The sequence below is a fragment of the Balaenoptera ricei genome, chromosome 5 (genome assembly GCF_028023285.1).
Source record: "Balaenoptera ricei isolate mBalRic1 chromosome 5, mBalRic1.hap2, whole genome shotgun sequence".
Taxonomy (NCBI): domain Eukaryota; kingdom Metazoa; phylum Chordata; class Mammalia; order Artiodactyla; family Balaenopteridae; genus Balaenoptera; species Balaenoptera ricei.
The window spans coordinates 105,192,203-105,209,988 of record NC_082643.1 but is presented as its reverse complement, the minus strand read 5'-3'; the positions used below and the strand labels follow the sequence as shown (position 1 = coordinate 105,209,988).

Genomic DNA, 17,786 nt, shown 5'->3' with positions numbered 1-17,786 from the left:
CAGACCTGCCCCGCACCATCTTCCCAGCCCCAGCGCAGCCTCTGACTGGGCCCCTGTGGGACACAGACCCCCAGCTGGGGGTGGCAGGGCCCTCAGTCCCACCTCCCCTGGCCATTGGAGAGATGAGGAAACTGAGGCCCTAGGAGAGCGGAGGACTTGCCCACTAGGGAAATGGCAGAGCTGGGGCTGAAGGTGGGTCGTGGGTAAACTGAGGCTCAGAGTACTCCAGACTCCACACTCAGGCAGGTACAGTGTAAGGTGGTGGTTAGGGCCTGGGGGGTGGGCAATTCCATCGCTGCTCGCTCTGTGCAAGTACCTTCCCATCTGGCTTCTCTAGAGCGGTCACGAGCCTTAAATGAGTTAACACACATCAAGTGCTTGGCCAAGTATAGTACATAATCAGTGATGAATAAATTTTAGACGTTACCATTATTATTATAACTATCATTATACCTTCCATACTAAACTGTAGCTTCTCTGTGGGCACAGACTGTAACTTGAGTATCTTCGATTCATCCCAAACTAGTGAATCTGGCTCACAGCTCTCGCAGCTGTTAATGGTTGCTGTGTTGTTGTATGTTACCGTCTATGCATCTTCGAGTGAGCCTGTTACCTACAATTGGTTGGATGGAAACCAAGGCGGTCACTGCATTTAAATCGATGGGGACCCTCCCCTCCCCCTCCACTCCCAGTGGCCCTTGCCCCTCCCCAGACCCTGAGCTCTCTATCCGTACAATAAGAACACCCCACCCTGGTGGTGCCATGAGTCCCTGGGCTGGCATGTGAGGAAGGAGCGGCGCCTTACCTGGCCCGCTGCAGAAGGCGGCGATAATGGCCAGAATGCACACGATACTCAGGTAAGGGATCCAGGGTGCGTGGTCCTGCAAGAGAGCAGCCGTTGGGCAGGTGAGGAGGCAGCTGTGCTGGAGGACCTGGTACCCACCCCAGCTCCTCCTCAGTCCATCTGCATGACCTGAGGCAGCTCACTTTACATCTCTGAACCCCAGTTTCAGCGTCCATAAAATGGGGATAATGATAACCCTTAAGCCATCCCATCCGCCTATGTTACAGATGTCAGAGTGAGATGAGATGATGCCTGTGAAGCAGTTGGCATAGTCCCAGCATACAGTGGGTGCTAAATAAATGAATAACTAACACTGATTGAGTGCTTAGTTGGAAGCAGGCAATATGAGAAATTCTTACAGGCAATTTCACATTTAAAAAATTTTCTCTTGGGCTTCCCTGGTGGTGCAGTGGTTAAGAATCCGTCTGCCAGTGCAGAGGACACGGGTTCAAGCCCTGGTCCAGGAAGATCCCACATGCCGCCGAGCAACTAAGCCCGTGCGCCACAACTACTGAGCCTGCGAGCCACAACTACTGAAGCCCGTGCGCCTAGAGCCCGTGCTCCGCAACAAGTGAAGACACCTCAATGGGAAGCCTGCGCACCACAACGAAGAGTAGCCCCCGCTCTCCACAACTAGAGAAAGCCCGCACGCAGCAATGAAGACCCAACGCAGCCAAAAATAAAATAAATAAAATAGTAAAATAAAATTAATTAATTAATTAAAAAAATTTTTATCTCAGTCAATCCCAATTATCCTGCAAAACACTACCTTTCTCCCTCTGCCGTCCTGGCAAGGTGTGAGATGAGTTAACTTGCATCATTAAATACGCTTAGAGGGGCTGCCCCTTGTCTAGCGAGTGGGGATGGCTTCACGCTGGGTGGGAAAGATGTTTAGGAAATCGCCTCTGCTCTAGCGGACTGGACGGCTGATGGTTAGAACAGGGTGTCAGCCGCGCTGGGACACGGTGGGTGTGGTGCCGGGGCACCTGAACGCAGTCTAGAGAGACTCGGGGAGGGGAGGGGTCTGCACTCACCTTTGAAGGCTGAGTCGAAGTCAGGCAAGAGGAAAAGGAAAGGAAAGGCATTCTAGGAGAGGCCTCCCCATGGGCAAGCGCTCGGACGCACGCACACGGGAGAGCACAGTGCAAACATCCAGAGTGGAGGGCAGGGGGAGAGGGGAGAGAGCGGCCCTTCCACGCCAAGTCCACCAGCTCCTGCTGCAGGAGGGTCTAGGGTTGGCAGGAGCCCCGCAGGCTCTTGTACTGTATAGCTCTCTGCTGCACCATCATCCATCCATCCATCTGTCCACGCATCCATCCTTCCATCCATTTGGCAGATTGCTCCAAGCTCCCCGTGGATGCCACGTTGGGAGGTGGGAATGTACAAATGGGCATCGTCCTCACCCACACACCTCACTGTCCATCGGGAGGGAGAGAGATGGTTCAACAGTGAAAGCCCGGCTGTGTGATAAGTGATGTTGCAGGGCTGCCCCTGGATCCCTGGGAAGACAGAGGGGGGCACCTCACTCAGAGATGGGTTAGGGGAAGGCTTCCTGGAGGAAGAGGTATCCAGGAGGCAGCCAGGGTTTCCTGAGTCTGGAAAGCAGAGAGGCCAGCTGAACAAAGAGGGCAGGGCCAGGCTCTTTGGGGGGCTGCTGGGGAACAGAGCTGGGGGGACAGGGAAGATGAGGGCACCTGAGCAGGGAAGTGCTCTGAAACCTCGTGAGGTGAGGCCTAGAGGGGCTCATGCGCTCCCAGCGGCCCTTCTGACATCTGACACACGCTGCAGAAAGGCAGTGACCCGGAACATCCAGCCTGTGACGCTCCCTGCCCGGCGGTTGGGAAGGAAGGTCTCTGCCAGCACATCACCCGAGGGAGAGGTTTCCATCTCCTGCCTGGTCAGCACCTCCTTTCTGAAGGACAAGCTACTGCCTGTCAGACACCAGCACACCACAGTTAAGTCCCCTACATACGAACCTTCAAGTTGTGAACTTACAAAGTTGGGAACGTGCGTTCACATGTCCAATAATATAAGGTAGTTCACGTGTCTGGCGTACATTGTCACGTGTGTGCATCCTCTACAAGTGGTTGTGCTTTTGTGTAATTTACTGTATAGTACTGGATAGAGTACAGTTGTACAGTATCTTTATTTCAAACCCAGGATGTCCAGAAGCAAGCGTAAAAGCAGTGGTGATGTAGTTGGTGCAGCACCACCCAGACATCACTGGATTGTTTTTTCAAGAGGGTAGGTAGAGTTGAATCCAGCAAGGAACCAGAACACGTGCCACCAACGTCAGACATGAGTGAAATTGCAGCTTGCCCTCCGTCTCCTATTGCTGACGATCCTCCAGCTCTACCATCTCCCACCTCCTCTCCCTCCTCCAGTCAGTAACTCTTCTTGCCTGTTCACTCGATGCCAGCCCCTGGATACCAGCTATTGTACTGTACTACTGTACTTTTCAAGGTAATGTACCATAAGATTAAAAATGTTTTCTTTATTTTTTTGTGTTTGTTTGTTTTTCATGTATTATTTGTGTGAAAAGTATTATAAATATGTTACAGTACAGTACTATATAGCCGATTGTGTTAGTTGGGTACGTAGGCTAACTTTGTTGGACTTACGAACCAATTGTACTTACAAACATGCTCTCGGAACGGAACTCGTTCATAGGTAGGGGAATTACTGTAATATTGCCTTTTTCTAAAGATGTGCGGGACATTGAGACCTTTGGCAGATGACCAACACGTGCAACTCTCCCTTTAGGGATTTGTTTTTGAAAAATGCAAAGTTTTATTGACCACTGTGACCTTGCCTCATGCTTCCCGTAGAGCCTAGACGGGCTCGAGGCACCGAGTAAGTGCTCAATTAATGCAGGCTGCCTTGAGCAGTGCGGGGGGGCAGAGGAAATCCCAAGATCCTGGGGTCTGATCCCAGCCCTGCCATTCACCAGCTGTGAAACCTTGGGCAGCTTATTCATTTAGATATATGCCTCGGTTTCCTCATCACCATTAAAGGAAAAAAAAATACCATTTTCATAAGAATTAGCTTTGGCCCCATCCATCCCCAAAATATACATTCACTGAGCGATTATTATGCTCCAGGCACTGTTCCAAGTACTGTAAGTGCATTTCCCATTTAACCCTCACGATACCCCTGGATATAGGGATAACTGTCCCATTTTAGACATGGGGCCCCGAGGAGCAGAGAGGTTAAGTGACTTGCCAAAAGTCTCATGGGGAGTAAGTGGGAAAGCCAGGATTCCCACCCGGCGGTCTGGCTCCAGATCCCCTGCTGGTACCCACAGGCATCGATGTGACAGTTGTGAAGGTGCCTCATACGGCAGTGCCAGCCACCCTGAGCTGGAATGTGAGAGTTGCAAGAGGCATCTCAGGAGTCATCTAGCGCTATCTCTTCTATTCCACAGATGGGTAAACTGAGGCTCAGGAGGGGACATATCTTGCCCGAGATCACACAGCTCATTAGTGGCAGCGACAGGACCAGAAGTCGTGTCTCTTATCCCCCCAGTTCAAGGACCCATTACTAAACCCCCTCCCCAAGGGTACCCAGCAGCTTCAGAGCTGAGATGCCCTTGGGAACTCTGCATTACGAGAGTCGTCTGTAGACTGTATGGACTTCCCAAGCTGAAGGTCCCGGAGCACGAAGCCAGAAGCCATGCCCATGCTGTCCTCCCTTGGGGAGCGACAGACACGTCCTCTCACCTGCAGCGTCAGCGTGATGGTGAGGATCCCAAAGAAGAGGGTCATCAGCCCAAAGCCACCAATGAGGAGGGGTCTCCGCCCCATGTGCTCGATGACCAAGCCCTAGGTCAGGGTCAGAGAGAGACGGTTACTACTCCCCTTCTAGCAGCGAGTGAAGGGGACCATGATGCTTGGAACTGCACTGGGGTCGTTGTTAAAGGATGGCTCTGACCTGGAGGTGCTTGGCCACTTCCTACCCTGCCACAGCCAGAGGAGTGATCTTTACGAGAAAGGAAGAAAGGGAGGGAGAAGAAAGTCACAGCTCTTGAGCACTGGCAGTGTGCTGATACAGTCACCTTCACCCTAATCTTCCTCACTGGGGAGGGCGGGCTTGTCCTCAGAAGAGATGTGGTCGCCCCGCTCTTCCCCCACCTTTGGATCCAGCGGGTGGAAGTTAAACTCTTTCCATCCCTTATGCCGCGTGTCGTGGGTGTTCCGGGGGCAGACTTGGGGGGAAGCCCTGGGTGGGGAGTGGGCAGAGAAGGTTCTGTCGTTTTCCGCTCTGCCTGTGCCTGGGTGGCTCAGCTTCATTCTGGGTGTGATACTGGGAAGCCCAGGTGAATGCAGCCCCTGAAGCCATGTCCCCCGACCCAGCTTCCTGCAGCCACAGGGCTGTCACTGGCCTCCATCCAGCTGCCCCGTGTCTCCCTCTCAGGCAGGTAAGGACAGGCTCTTCACGGAGCTCCTTCAAATGCCAATGGCCCTGAAACATCGTGATCCTATCTGACTCTCAGAGCCAGGCAGCCTGGGGCTTATATCCTGGGTCTACACTTTCCAGATGTGTGAAATTTGACATGTGACTCCCCCCCCCTCAGAGCCCCAGGGCCTTTACCTGTGAAAGGAGGACAAAATACCCTCCAACAAAACTGTCTGGGGGTTGTGCATAGGTTAATAAGAGACTGTGTTCAAAACACATAGTAAGTCTTCCGATGTCAGGTGCCCTCCCCTACTCATCCCTCCTACCCCCATTTCACAGAAAGAGAACATTGAGGATCAGAGAGGTGAAGTAACTCAGTGGTCATCACACAGACATCATTAAGGGGAAGAGAGAGGGAGAGAGAGAGAGAGAGAGAGAGATGGAGAGACAGACAGAGAGCGAGAAATTAAACTCAGGACATCTAAATAAAAATCTATGGCTTTTCTCAACTGGGCAATCAGGCAAGGCTTCCTGGAGGAGGCAACAGCAGGCAGAGAGGCAGGGAACAAAGGCTTGGTGGCTGGAAAACCCTGGTCAAGTGAGTGATCTGGCTTGGACAAAGGGAAGCAGCGACACTGCTGGGGGCCATGAAGCCAGAGCAGTGTCTCTGCTGTCTACCAGCTTCAGATGATGGTTCAAAAGCCAGAACATAGAGAAGAACTGTCGCCATCCCGCCCCAAAGCCTCGGGGTCTCTCGCTAAAGGAGTCCTGCTGCAGGAAACATAGAGCCCTCCTCCTTTTCCTCTTTCCCTCTTTCCTCATGCCCTGCTCTGGAAAAGGCAGGCAAGGGGAAGCCAGCTGGGCACGCTCTCCCTGGGCTGCTGTCCTGCCGGTGCAATGGGCACTGAGGGGTGAGTGGGCACCGCTCTGCTGGCTTGCTGAGTGCCCGGGAGGGGCTTGGGAGGACAACAAGCCTGGATGACGGCTACATGTCTCAAAAAACATCCATGACTTTCCCTTGGCAAGGTTTTCCCCCTGCCACCCAGGGGGGCAGGGCGGACCCACGTGTCTAAACTTGGCCTTCTTGACACCTGACCCTACAGAGCAGAGCACATGTGGTGTCCAGAGGCTTGTGGGCCTGAAATGGGCAGGTCTGGGTTCAAGTCCCTGCTCTGCCCCGTAGGGTCTCTGCTCCCAGGACAGTTGTCTTAGCTTCTCCAAGCCTGTTTCCCTACTTGGAAAATGCAAATGATGACCCTGCCTTTGCAGTGAAGCTGTGAGATCAGAGGCAAAGAACACACGGTGCCTGAAATAGGCTTGTGAACAACCCGGGCTTCTGAAGAATGGCAGGAGATTTGCAAGAACAAGTCTTGCAGTCAAGGTGGGACCTGGGGTCTGGTCCCAGCTCCTGCTTCTAACAGGCCGTGTGGCCTTGAGCAAGTCAGTCAGTGCTTCTGTGTCTTCATTACTCCTCTTTTCTGATGATGGTGGGTTAGTGTGGGTGATCATAGCTGACGATCATTTGCCAAGTACCTGTTATGTGGCAGGTGCTGCATTCATTAAATACTTTCTATGTGTCAATTCATTTAATCGTCACTACAACATTATGAAGTAGGTTCTGTTACCCTCCTACACTGTTGGTGGGAATGTAAATTGGTGCAGCCACTATAGAACACAGTATGGAAGTTCCTCGGAACACTAAAAATAGAACTACCACATGATCCAGGAATCCCATTCCTGGGCATATACTCGGAACAAAACTATAATCCAAAAGATACATGCACCCTAGTGTTCATTGCAGCACTATTTACAATAGCCAAGACATGGAAGCAACCTAAGTGTCCATCGACAGATGAATGGATAAAGAAGATGTGGTACATATATACAATGGAATATTACTCAGCCATAAAAAAGAATGAAATAATGCCATTTGCAGCAACACTGATGGACCTAGAGATTATCATACTAAGTGAAGTAAGTCAGAGAAAGACAAATACTATATGATGTCACTTATATGTGGAACGTAAAAAATAATACAAATGAATTTATATACAAAACAGAAACAGACTCACAGACATCGAAAACAAACTTATGATTACCAAAGGGGAAAGGGGGTGGGAGAGGGATAAATTAGGAGTTTGGGATTAGCAGATACAAACTACGACATATAAAATAGATAAACAAAAAGGTCCTACTCTATATATAGCACAGGGAACTATGTTCGATACCCTGCAATAAACTATAATGGAAAAGAATACGAAGAAGAATGTATATGTATAACTGAATCATTTTGCTACACACCAGAAACTAACACAACATTGTAAATCAACTATCCTTCAGTAAAAATTTTTAAAAATTAAAAAAATAAGTAGGTTCTGTTATTTGTCTGATTTTACAGGTAAAGAAACTGAGAGGCAGAGGCTTTGGGAACTTGTTTAAGGTCACATGGATGATAGAAGGCAGAGCTGGCATCAGCTACAGTCTCTTCTGGTTCGTAAGAAGACATTAACATTTTCCCAAGCAGAATAGACAACGCACCACTTCGTAAGAGTGCACGGTTGCATCTGGGTGCCCGGCACCCTCCTCCATGCACCCTGACCATCTTCCTCACTTGAAGGTCAGGAGCTTCATCTTTGTTTCCCCAGAACCTAGAAGATCACCTGGCAAGTGTGGAGCCAGTGTTTGCTGATGGAGTGAAGGTTGATCTTTGTAAGACAGGTATGACAGTTCTCATTTTGCAGAGGAGAAGGATGATGAGGATGGTAAGTTTATTCTGTGGGAAGCCAGGCCCAGCGAGAGCCGTGGAGGAAGCAAAGATTAGCAGTTGCTGGGAAAGTTCTAGAGAGAAAGAAGGGCATGCATCTAAGTCATCTCTCCTCTCCAAGTTTTCATGAATTGAGTCCAATCAAAGGTGAGGCCCTGATAGGGGCTGCCAGGGCCAGAGCAACATGGTGGGAAGCTGGACCCTTGGGAGGTGGGGATGAAGAAGGTTGGGGACACCCAGGATCAGAGGCCCAGAGAGATTATGGAATTTGTCAAAAGTCACTCAGAGCTCCTCAGAGATAAGGAAGTGGAATGAATGCTCTCTCAGACCACAGGGATGGCTGAAAAATATCCATGCTCTTGGACTCAGTCATTCACCTTTTGGGTATTTATCCTAAGGAAATAGATATTTGGTCAAAAATTTGTGGACAAAGATCTTCATCGCAGTGTTATTTATACTAATGAGGAAATAGAAACAATCTAGAAGTCCAACAACTGAATTGGTTAAATAAATTCTGGAACATCCAGATGATAATTATGTAGGGATTCACATATTTTAAAAGAATTTAAAATAACATAGAAAAATCTTCAGTGTATAATTTTAAGTGAAAAGAGCAGGGCATAAAGCTGTATAGACATATACAGTTTTGTAAATTACAGTTATGTGAAACTAATACGTTCTAGAAAAATATATGCAAAAATAGTTTGCAATGGCAAATTCTGGTTGGGGGAATAATGTGTGACTGTGATTTTACTTGTTATTTTTTGGTCACTTCCAAGTTTTCTACATGAGCTTTTAAAATTTTTTTAAAAAGAGAGTAAAAGATAGACTTAGCTAAAATTCAGAGATGCAAATTCCTATTCCCTGAGCCACAAATCTTTACTTTTTCCTGATCATCAATGATTTCCAATACCTGCACTGGCAAATTTTCATCACTGTGTATAATGTGCTTCTGCTACAATCTAAGGATGTCATAGCCATTCTTACAGTTAATTGGGCTGAGCTCAGAGTTAAGCTAGCACTGGAAATGAAGCCTGCTCATAACTGGACCATTTGGGGGCTTCATCTCATAAACATCTTAGGGGGTTCAGTTAGTGTACCCAGAGACAGAGCGCAGAAGTGACTAGAGACATTACCATGACAACCGTCACAGTCTTCAGGAGACACTGAGGTTGCTACACTGAGATTGACGTGTATTGCATTGTCACACTGAACTTGTTACTGATTTCAGTGTATTGGGTGTTGTTTTATTTTTATTGTTCTTGGGTTTTTATTTTTTGTTTGTTTTAGCTTCTTTAAAGGCATCAACACTGATTTCAGAGTCAGAAATTGTGCCCCAAACACAGACCAGTGAGAACCACTGTCTCACACCATGGTGCCAACATTCGAGCGCTTTGGCGGGGGAATTGGCTGTTTCGTGTCACTAACGTCCCTGCATGATCCACTAACCTGAGCCAAAGTAAAGCTGGAAACAGTGTCTTTGATTTGGAAACAGTTTGTAAATATGGTCTGGGAAGACGCCAAGGCAATGACTGTGAAAGAGAAAGAAGAGATGGCAACAACCCTCTCCATCGTAGTGAGAAACAGGGTCAGTCTCCAGGGCTCTCTTCCTCCTTTAAATAGCACTGAAGTGCAGCCTGTCAAAAGGGATTAGAGTAAACACGGTATTTCCACTCGACATTGAATCATGAGTGAAGACATGAACTCAAGGTGAACAGCAGCCTCTGAAGGTTACTGGTGTCAGCTGGGGATGAACTGTCAGCCTCCTGATGCTTCCAAGAAAGTCCGTCTTGAGCCAAGGTTTGTCATCCGTTCAGCAGCCATTTACCTGTACCTACTGCCCACACCACAGTGCTAGGACCAGTGGTGGACTAATAATGGTAAAACCTTTTTGTTTTTGGTTTGTTAGATTGATGTGTATTTGATTCAGTAAAATGGACCTGTTTTAACTGTGCAGTTTGGAAGGTTCTGACAGATTTCTCCACCCATAAAACCCTGACCACAACAAGATACAGAACATTTCTGTCACTTCAAAGTTCCCTTGTCCCTCCAAAGTTCCCTGGCCCCAAGCAACCACTGATATGCTTTCCATCAGTTTAGATTAGATTAGTCTAGATTAGATGACAGTTCCATAATGGTCATCAATATGCTTTTGGGATTTGTTCATGATGTATAATCAATAGCAGAGCAACTAAGCCCGTGTACCACAACTACTGAGCCTGTGCTCTAGAGCCCATGAGGCACAACTACTGAAGCCCGCACGCCTAGAGCCTGTGCTCCGCAACAAGAGAAGCCACCGCAATAAGAAGCCCACGCATCGCAATGAAGAGTAGCCCCTGCTCGCCGCAACTAGAGAAAGCCTGCGTGCAGCTACGAAGACGCAACGCAGACAAAAATAAATACATAAATTTATTTTTTAAAAAAAGAAAACACAAGGAGAGATTTTGCCAAACTTATGTGGATAGTATGATTGTAGGTGATTTCTTCTTTGTTTCTATTTTCTGTATTTTACAAATTTACCCTAATGAGCTCATGCTGATTTCTCATAACAAAATACTTTACCAAAAAAAAAACAAACAAAAAAGGGAAAATCCAAAAAACAAACGCTGTAATTTCCCCATGACTTTCGTTCCAGACTGACTGTGATTTCCTGCTGATCAATGTAAAAATTAATAATAACAATTGGGTAGAGTCTATAACTCAAGACAAGAATTCTGAGAAACTTCCAGATTGTGAAACATCAAGATATTGTCCCTCTAACAAAAGACTGTGAGTGGAAGAGGGAGGCAGAAAACATCAGGTCTCGACACTCTTATGACATCCGTTTTTAAAAGCATCTTGTTAGAATGCCCCATTAAGAGCAGGGAACAAAATAATGTGTTCTTTCAGAAATGAGTCAGAAATGCAATTGGAAGCCTCTGCCTGTTTGCACTGGCGTCAATCTTGTTAGTGCAAATCAGTGAGCAAGAGTGAAAATAAAAGGTCAAGGTAGAAGACATAGGAATAGCTCATAAAGGGTGAAACCAAAGACCAGAGAGGTTGAGTGCATTGTCCAACATCACACAGCCAAGAATTTCCAGAGCCAGGATTCAACTCCAGTTAGGTCTGTTTGCAAAACCTCTGCAATTTCTGCTAGATTCTGAAATTCCCTAATGTTTTATCCATCCCCCCCACCACCCCCGTATGTTTATTTTACATATCAAAGGTTGAGAAAAAGTGATGAGCTCTACATCTCTCTTCTTTTGGACACTGTTGCTTATTAATAAGTTACCCTCTTGATGGACCGATGGACTGGAGTGTACTTTCTCCTTTTCTTTGCCTTGCAAACTCCTACGTGTTTGGGGTGGTGATGACAGCTAATGGTTTTAAAGTGATGGCAACAGAACTTAGGCTCACATGGACTCTGATCTGGACTCCCAGGGAGATATGGCCCTCTCTACAGGGTGCCCACCTCAATGTGTCATTTGGGACTAAGTGAGAGTTCAAAGAAAAGAACTACTTATTGAAAAGAAGACAGTAGGGAAACAAGATGTAGATAAGAATATTCTCTAGATAGGTGAAACATCAGTGATAAACTGCATTATAAACTCCCAAAATTCAGACACTTCGGAGTGACAAAGGGCATGTTTCTTTAAATTCATGTGCTTGTTACCTGGAGGTCCCTGCAGCTCTGTTTACCACCCCATGATGTTCTCAGGAATAACCCTCAGTTTACTCACAGAGAAGATGGCAGCCAAAATCTCGATGCCACCTGTGCTCAAGGTGATGTATGGGATCTTTTCCGGAGGAATTCCAGCTTTTCCAAAGATACTGTTGGTGTAGAACCAAATCTATAAAGCAGGAGAGAAAAAGAAGGCAGGAGGGTCAGTGAGAGGCGTCTATTTTCTAAATTAAATTCAGGTACAGGGTGGTCTCTGAGATTTGCTGCTAAATCCAGAGGCATAAGGTGGAGCTATGCGGCTTGGCTGACTGCTTATTTTCTCCTTTCTCCCACATTTTCCCTTTTCCAATACTAACAGAATGTCTACATTACTGGGAGCAAAATGTGCTCAGCTAAGTGTGGCAATGAGATATGAACAGAAATATTGGTGAGGCTTCCAGGAATTCTCCTTAAAAGGAGATTTTCATGAAAGAGGTGTGATCCCTTTTTTGCCCTTCCTCCTTTCTGCTGTCAGGATGGTGAATGTGATGGCTGGAGCTTCAGCAGCCCTCTTGGGACACTAGGTGACCTCAGGACAGCACTGCTTTTAGCCCCCATGGTAACTTTGTGAGAATTAGATACGTTCCCTGATCCACAAGACATTTTACTGTCATCCACTGGAAACTGTCATAATAAATCTATAATGAGTACAATATGAATGAAGCTCCTGAGAGTTCTGCAACTCACAAGCTGCATAACTATACATAGAACCCTTATGGTATGAAAGCCCCAGTTGAGATGCTAGAGCAGGAATTTAGAAGGAGACTGTGTGAAATCTCTTGCATTCCTATACACTAATGATGAAAAATACAAAAGAGAAATTAAGGAAACACTCCCATTTACCATTGCAACAAAAAGAATAAAATACCTAGGAATAAACCTACCTAAGGAGACAAAAGACCTGTATGCAGAAAACTATAAGACACTGATGAAAGAAGTTAAAGATGGTACAAACAGTTGGAGAGATATACCACGTTCTTGGATTGGAAGAGTCAACATTGTGAAAATGACTACACTACCCAAAGCAATCTACAGATTCAATGCAATCCCTATCAAACTACCAATGGCATTTTTCACAGAACTAGAACAAAAAAATTTCACAATTTGTATGGAAACACAAAAGACCCTGAGTAGCAAAAGCAACCTTGAGAAAGAAAAATGGACCTGGAGGAATCAGGCTCCCTGACTTCAGAGTATACTACAAAGCTACAGTAATCAAGACAGTGTGGTACTGGCACAAAAACAGACATATAGATCAATGGAACAGGATAGAAAGCCCAGAGATAAGCCCACGCACATATGGTCACCTTCTCTTTGACAAAGGAGACAAGAATATACAATGGAGAAAAGACAGCCTCTTCAATAAGTGGTGCTGGGAAAACTGGACAGCTACATGTAAAAGAATGAAATTTAGAACACTCCCTAACACCATACACAAAAATAAACTCAAAATGGATTAAAGATCTAAATGTAAGGCCAGACACTATCAAACTCTTAGAGGAAAACATAGGCAGAACACTCCATGACATAAATCACAGCAAGATCCTTTTTGACCCACTTCCTAGAGAAATGGAAATAAAACCAAAAATAAACAAATGGGACCTAATGAAACGTCAAAGCTTTTGCACAGCAAAGAAAACCATAAACAAGATGAAAAGACAACCCTCAGAATGGGAAAAAATATTTGCAAATGAAGCAACTGACAAAGGATTAATCTCCAAAATATACAAGCAGCTCATGCAGCTCAATATCAAAAAAACAAACAACCCAATCCAAAAATGGGCAGAAGACCTAAACAGACATTTCTCCAAAGAAGGTATACAGATTGCCAGCAAACACATGAAAGGATGCTCAACATCACTAATCATTAGAGAAATGCAAATCAAAACTACAATGAGGTATCACCTCACACTGGTCAGAATGGCCATTATCAAAAAATCTACAAAGAATAAATGCTGGAGAGCATGTGGAGAAAAGGGAATCCTCTTGCACTGTTGGTGGGAATGTAAATTGATACAGCCACTATGGAGAACAGTATGGAGCTTCCTTAAAATACTGAAAATAGAACTGCCATATGACCCAGCAATCCCACTACTGGGCATATACCCAGAGAAAACCATAATTCAAAAAGAGTCATGTACCACAATGTTCATTGCAGCTCTATTTACAATAGCCAGGACATCTAAGCAATGTAAGTGTCCATCGACAGATGAATGGATAAAGAAGATGTGGCACATATACAATGGAATATTACTCAGCCATAAAAGGAAACAAAATTGAGTTATTTGTAGTGAGGTGGATGGACCTAGAGTCTGTCATACAGAGTGAAGTAAGTCAGAAAGAGAAAAACAAATACTGTATGCTAATACATATATATGGAATTCAGAAAACAAAAAAAATAAGTTCTGATGAACCTAGGGTCAGGACAGGAATAAAGACACAGACATAGAGAATGGACATGAGGACACGGGGAGGAGGAAGGGTAAGCTGGGACGAAGTGAGAGAGTGGCACGGACATATATACACACTACCAAATGTAAAACAGATAGCTAGTGGGAAGCAGCCGCATAGCACAGGGAGATCAGCTCGGTGCTTTGTCTCCACCTAGAGTGGTGGGATAGGGAGGGTGGGAGGGAGATGCAAGAGGGAGGAGATATGGGGATATATGTGTATGTATAGATGATTCACTTTGTTATACAGCAGAGACTAACACACCATTGTAAAGCAATTATACCCCAATAAAGATGTTAAAAAAAAAAAAAAGAAGAAGAAGGAGACTGTGTCCATACTCATTAGCGTGATTCAAACCTGGGCATTTTGGAGTGTGTTAATAATGATTGCAGGATAACAGGCATAAATAAGGACTGCCCTCTGCAAACCACCGTGTGTGGTCCTGGGTCTGCTGTATCAGCCCTCCCAATTTCCTTCATGTGAGAGAGAAGACCTATGTTATTTAGATCACTGTTGAGGTTTCTGCCACATGAGGCCAAACCTAACCCTAGCAGATACTCACAGGGCATCAGACAATCACTGATTTGGAGTTTGGAGACCTGGCTGCATCTTGAACTACCTGTGTGACCTCAGGCAATTCCCTCTGCCCTGCTGAGATTCCTTCTCCTCCTTGGTCAAAAGAGGATAACCACGCCCTTCCTGGGAGATGTCAGGAACTGGGTAAGTCACTATTCATGGATCTAAAGTTTTGGATCAATAGGCTGAACATAAATCGTTTGTGTCCTCCCAATCCCACCCATTTCCTTGAAAAGCAAGAGTTTGCTGAATGATAGAAAACCATGCAGTCTTGATACATGAAATCTGACAAGAAAACGTGCTGCCTTGAAGGGCTTTGAGAACATTTATAAACTGATCATCGTTAAGCAGAAACATTAGGGCTTGTTGCTTATAACTTGTCAGGGTCGACTGTAGCTGGGTGTGCTCTCTGCATTTGCTTCTTTGTTTCTGGAGAAAGGTCTTGTTTCTACAGATTTGTCTTTTTACCAGCATTGGTTGGAAAAAAAACTTTCACACATCGGGGGAGAAGTTATAATTTAGGACCTACTCATATCTACAGATGGTTTTGCCAACTAAAGAATGTCACTCGCTATCCGGCTCTACAAGGATTAGGTCATTAGCCACTGCAGTCGCTGACCTTCAACACACCCTGAAAGCAGTTCAGGGTGGAGGTCAAGAATGAGACACTCCGTGCTCTGGGAAAACTGGCAGAACAGGCTTTCAGATAGATGTTTTTGAGACAAAATTTTATGAACCCAATTTCTTGCATTTTCTCATACTTAGAAAAGCACTAAAATCATTGACGAGACATATGCTCCTCGTGACTAGCAGCGACCTTCTACTGAGATGTGTGCTTGACTGCATGTACCCCCTTCACCAAAATCATATATATACTGATCTCCCCCGCTACCTCTTCGGAGCAGTTCCTCAGAGCTATGTGAGAGGCTGTTTCTTGGGCTATAGTCCTCAGTAAGCTGAACTCACAGCTCTCACTTCACATTTTTTTTAATTCAAAAGTTTGTTTTTTAGTAAATCAGTAATTCTTCATAAAGTTATAGGCACACCCAGAGACTCCAGTAAAAACTACTGCATGAATTTTTCTGAGCTTGTGGGCATTGATGCACTTGGTGGCAAAATTGGTTTTAATACTCACGTAAAACAGGGACTTCCCTGGTGGCGCAGTGGTTAAGAATCTGCCTGCCAACGCAGGGGACACAGGTCCGAGCCCTGGTCCGGGAAGATCCCACATGCTGCGGAGCAGCTAAGCCCAGGCCAAACAACTACTGAGCCTGCGCTCTAGCGCCTGCAAGCCACAACTACTGAGCCTGTGTGCTGCAATTACTGAAGCCCGCGGGCCTACAGCCCGTGCTCCGCAACAAGAGAAGCCACCGCAATAAGCCTGTGCACCACAATGAATAGTAGTCCCCGCTCGCCGCAACTAGAGAAAGCCTGTGTGCAGCAACGGCTTGTAGCAGTGAAGACGTAACACAGCCAAAAATAAATAAAATAAAATATTATTTTAAAAAATATTCACGTAAAACAAAGACTCTCCTGCTTGTGTCTGCCTCTCATTTGAATGAGCTGATAAATTAGAATTTTAGGCTCTATCTTTGCTGTCATGTCCATAGAGTACAGAAGTAGCTCCTGATAAATTCATTAATTCCTAAAGCTCTTAGGGCTCTGACAGAAGCTAAAATAATTCCAAAAAGCCTTAGTCTCCACTGGATTTGTTTATATGATCTCTTCTCCTTTTGAAGGTAACTGATTCCCCAGCACACCTTCAGGGTTGGATCAGAAGAGTTTAGCTGCCTTTCTTAATCTTCGCCCAAATTCATGGATTTTCAACAGTCAGCGATCTCTCTGGGCCCTTTCCACCCCCAGCTGCCCTGCTGCAAAGGTGGATCTGACATTTGTATCATTCTCAGCCTCAGCTCTGAACCCCACATCCCGACCTGCTCATGTTCCAGAAGCTTCCAGCCTCTGATCCCATGTGATATGTGTTCTCCGTGGAAGCTATGTTCCGGCCTCCTGCATGGCGCTCCTTCCTGGCTTCTCACACCCTTTCCAACCCCCTTCCTTCCCTGCTTCCAATTCTCCCTTGTAGCAACACTGCCAGGAGCGTCCCTGACAGGTTTAAATGTTAGTGAAGAGAGTCACGGTGCATAACATTATGGGCTCACGGGGACAGTTATAAGTGGCCCTCCAGTCATCTTATACTTAAATGCATTTCTGCAATGACAGGCAGAAATCGGCCCTTTGGACCCTCTCCCCATCCAGGGCCTGCAGGGAGGACCTGCTGGGCTGGTCCTGTCGCCATGGGGCAGGCCTGTACATCACACAAGCTGTCGGCCTCATTTTGCTGGCTCCACGAAGCCATCTCCCTCTCTCTGCATCACCTTACAGAGCAGGAAGGTAACTCTCTGTATCTGCTCCCACTGCGTTTTATTTGGTCTGAGGGCGTCGACCAACACGGAGGCACCGGGAAGTTTGGAGCGTGTCCCCCGGAGGACCCTCCCGTGGACTACAATTTGTGTTGACCTCATCCCGACACAGCTGTGCTTTTCCTGGTGGCCTGGCAGACTTCAGCCACTGAGGCACATGGTGGAGAGGAAGGAACAGCAGTTCTGAGAGGCCCACAAGCCGAGATTCCAATCCCAGCACTGCTTCTGTGTCCTGCGGGTCTGGAGGCAAATGATTTCACGTCTCGAAATCTCAGTTCTCTGAAAGAAGGTAATCGTACTCTGTCTTTCAAGGTTGTTGTGAAAGTTTTTTAAATGATGAAGTAAAGCATCTTTTCTCTAATTGGTGCATAACAAATACTGGGTATCATTTTGGAAGATTTCCATCTCTCTATGGAGATGTGACTGCTCCGTGGTAAAGGAGAACATGGGACAGTTGTGTGCGTGCCTGGGGCAGAAGCACCTCTGCATCTGCCTCAGCCTAGCCTCCTCCTTGTGGGATGGACCTCTGGGGGACTTTGCAGGGGCGGGGTGGGAGGAGGGCACAGGGGAGGATTTGGGCCTCCTTCACTCCCTGCCTCTAATGCCCTAAAGCCCTCATGCTTGACTCATGAC

General features: G+C 46.3%; 1 protein-coding gene across 4 annotated transcripts in view; it reads right to left on the bottom strand.

The window, feature by feature from the left end:
• The window catches only part of SLC2A9 (solute carrier family 2 member 9), a 233,560-nt gene that overhangs the window by 60,899 nt on the left and 154,875 nt on the right, over nucleotides 1-17,786 (bottom strand). For 2 of the 4 annotated variants that reach the window (XM_059924186.1, XM_059924182.1), the window contains 3 exons: nucleotides 11,723-11,833; nucleotides 4,564-4,665; nucleotides 806-881 (listed from right to left, as the gene is read on the bottom strand). In XM_059924186.1, coding sequence (XP_059780169.1) covers nucleotides 806-881; nucleotides 4,564-4,665; nucleotides 11,723-11,833 — 289 coding nt within the window. Of the gene's footprint in view, nucleotides 1-459; nucleotides 614-805; nucleotides 882-4,563; nucleotides 4,666-11,722; nucleotides 11,834-17,786 lie in introns of those variants that run through there. The other 2 variants (XM_059924185.1, XM_059924183.1) reach the window with 2 other exon arrangements.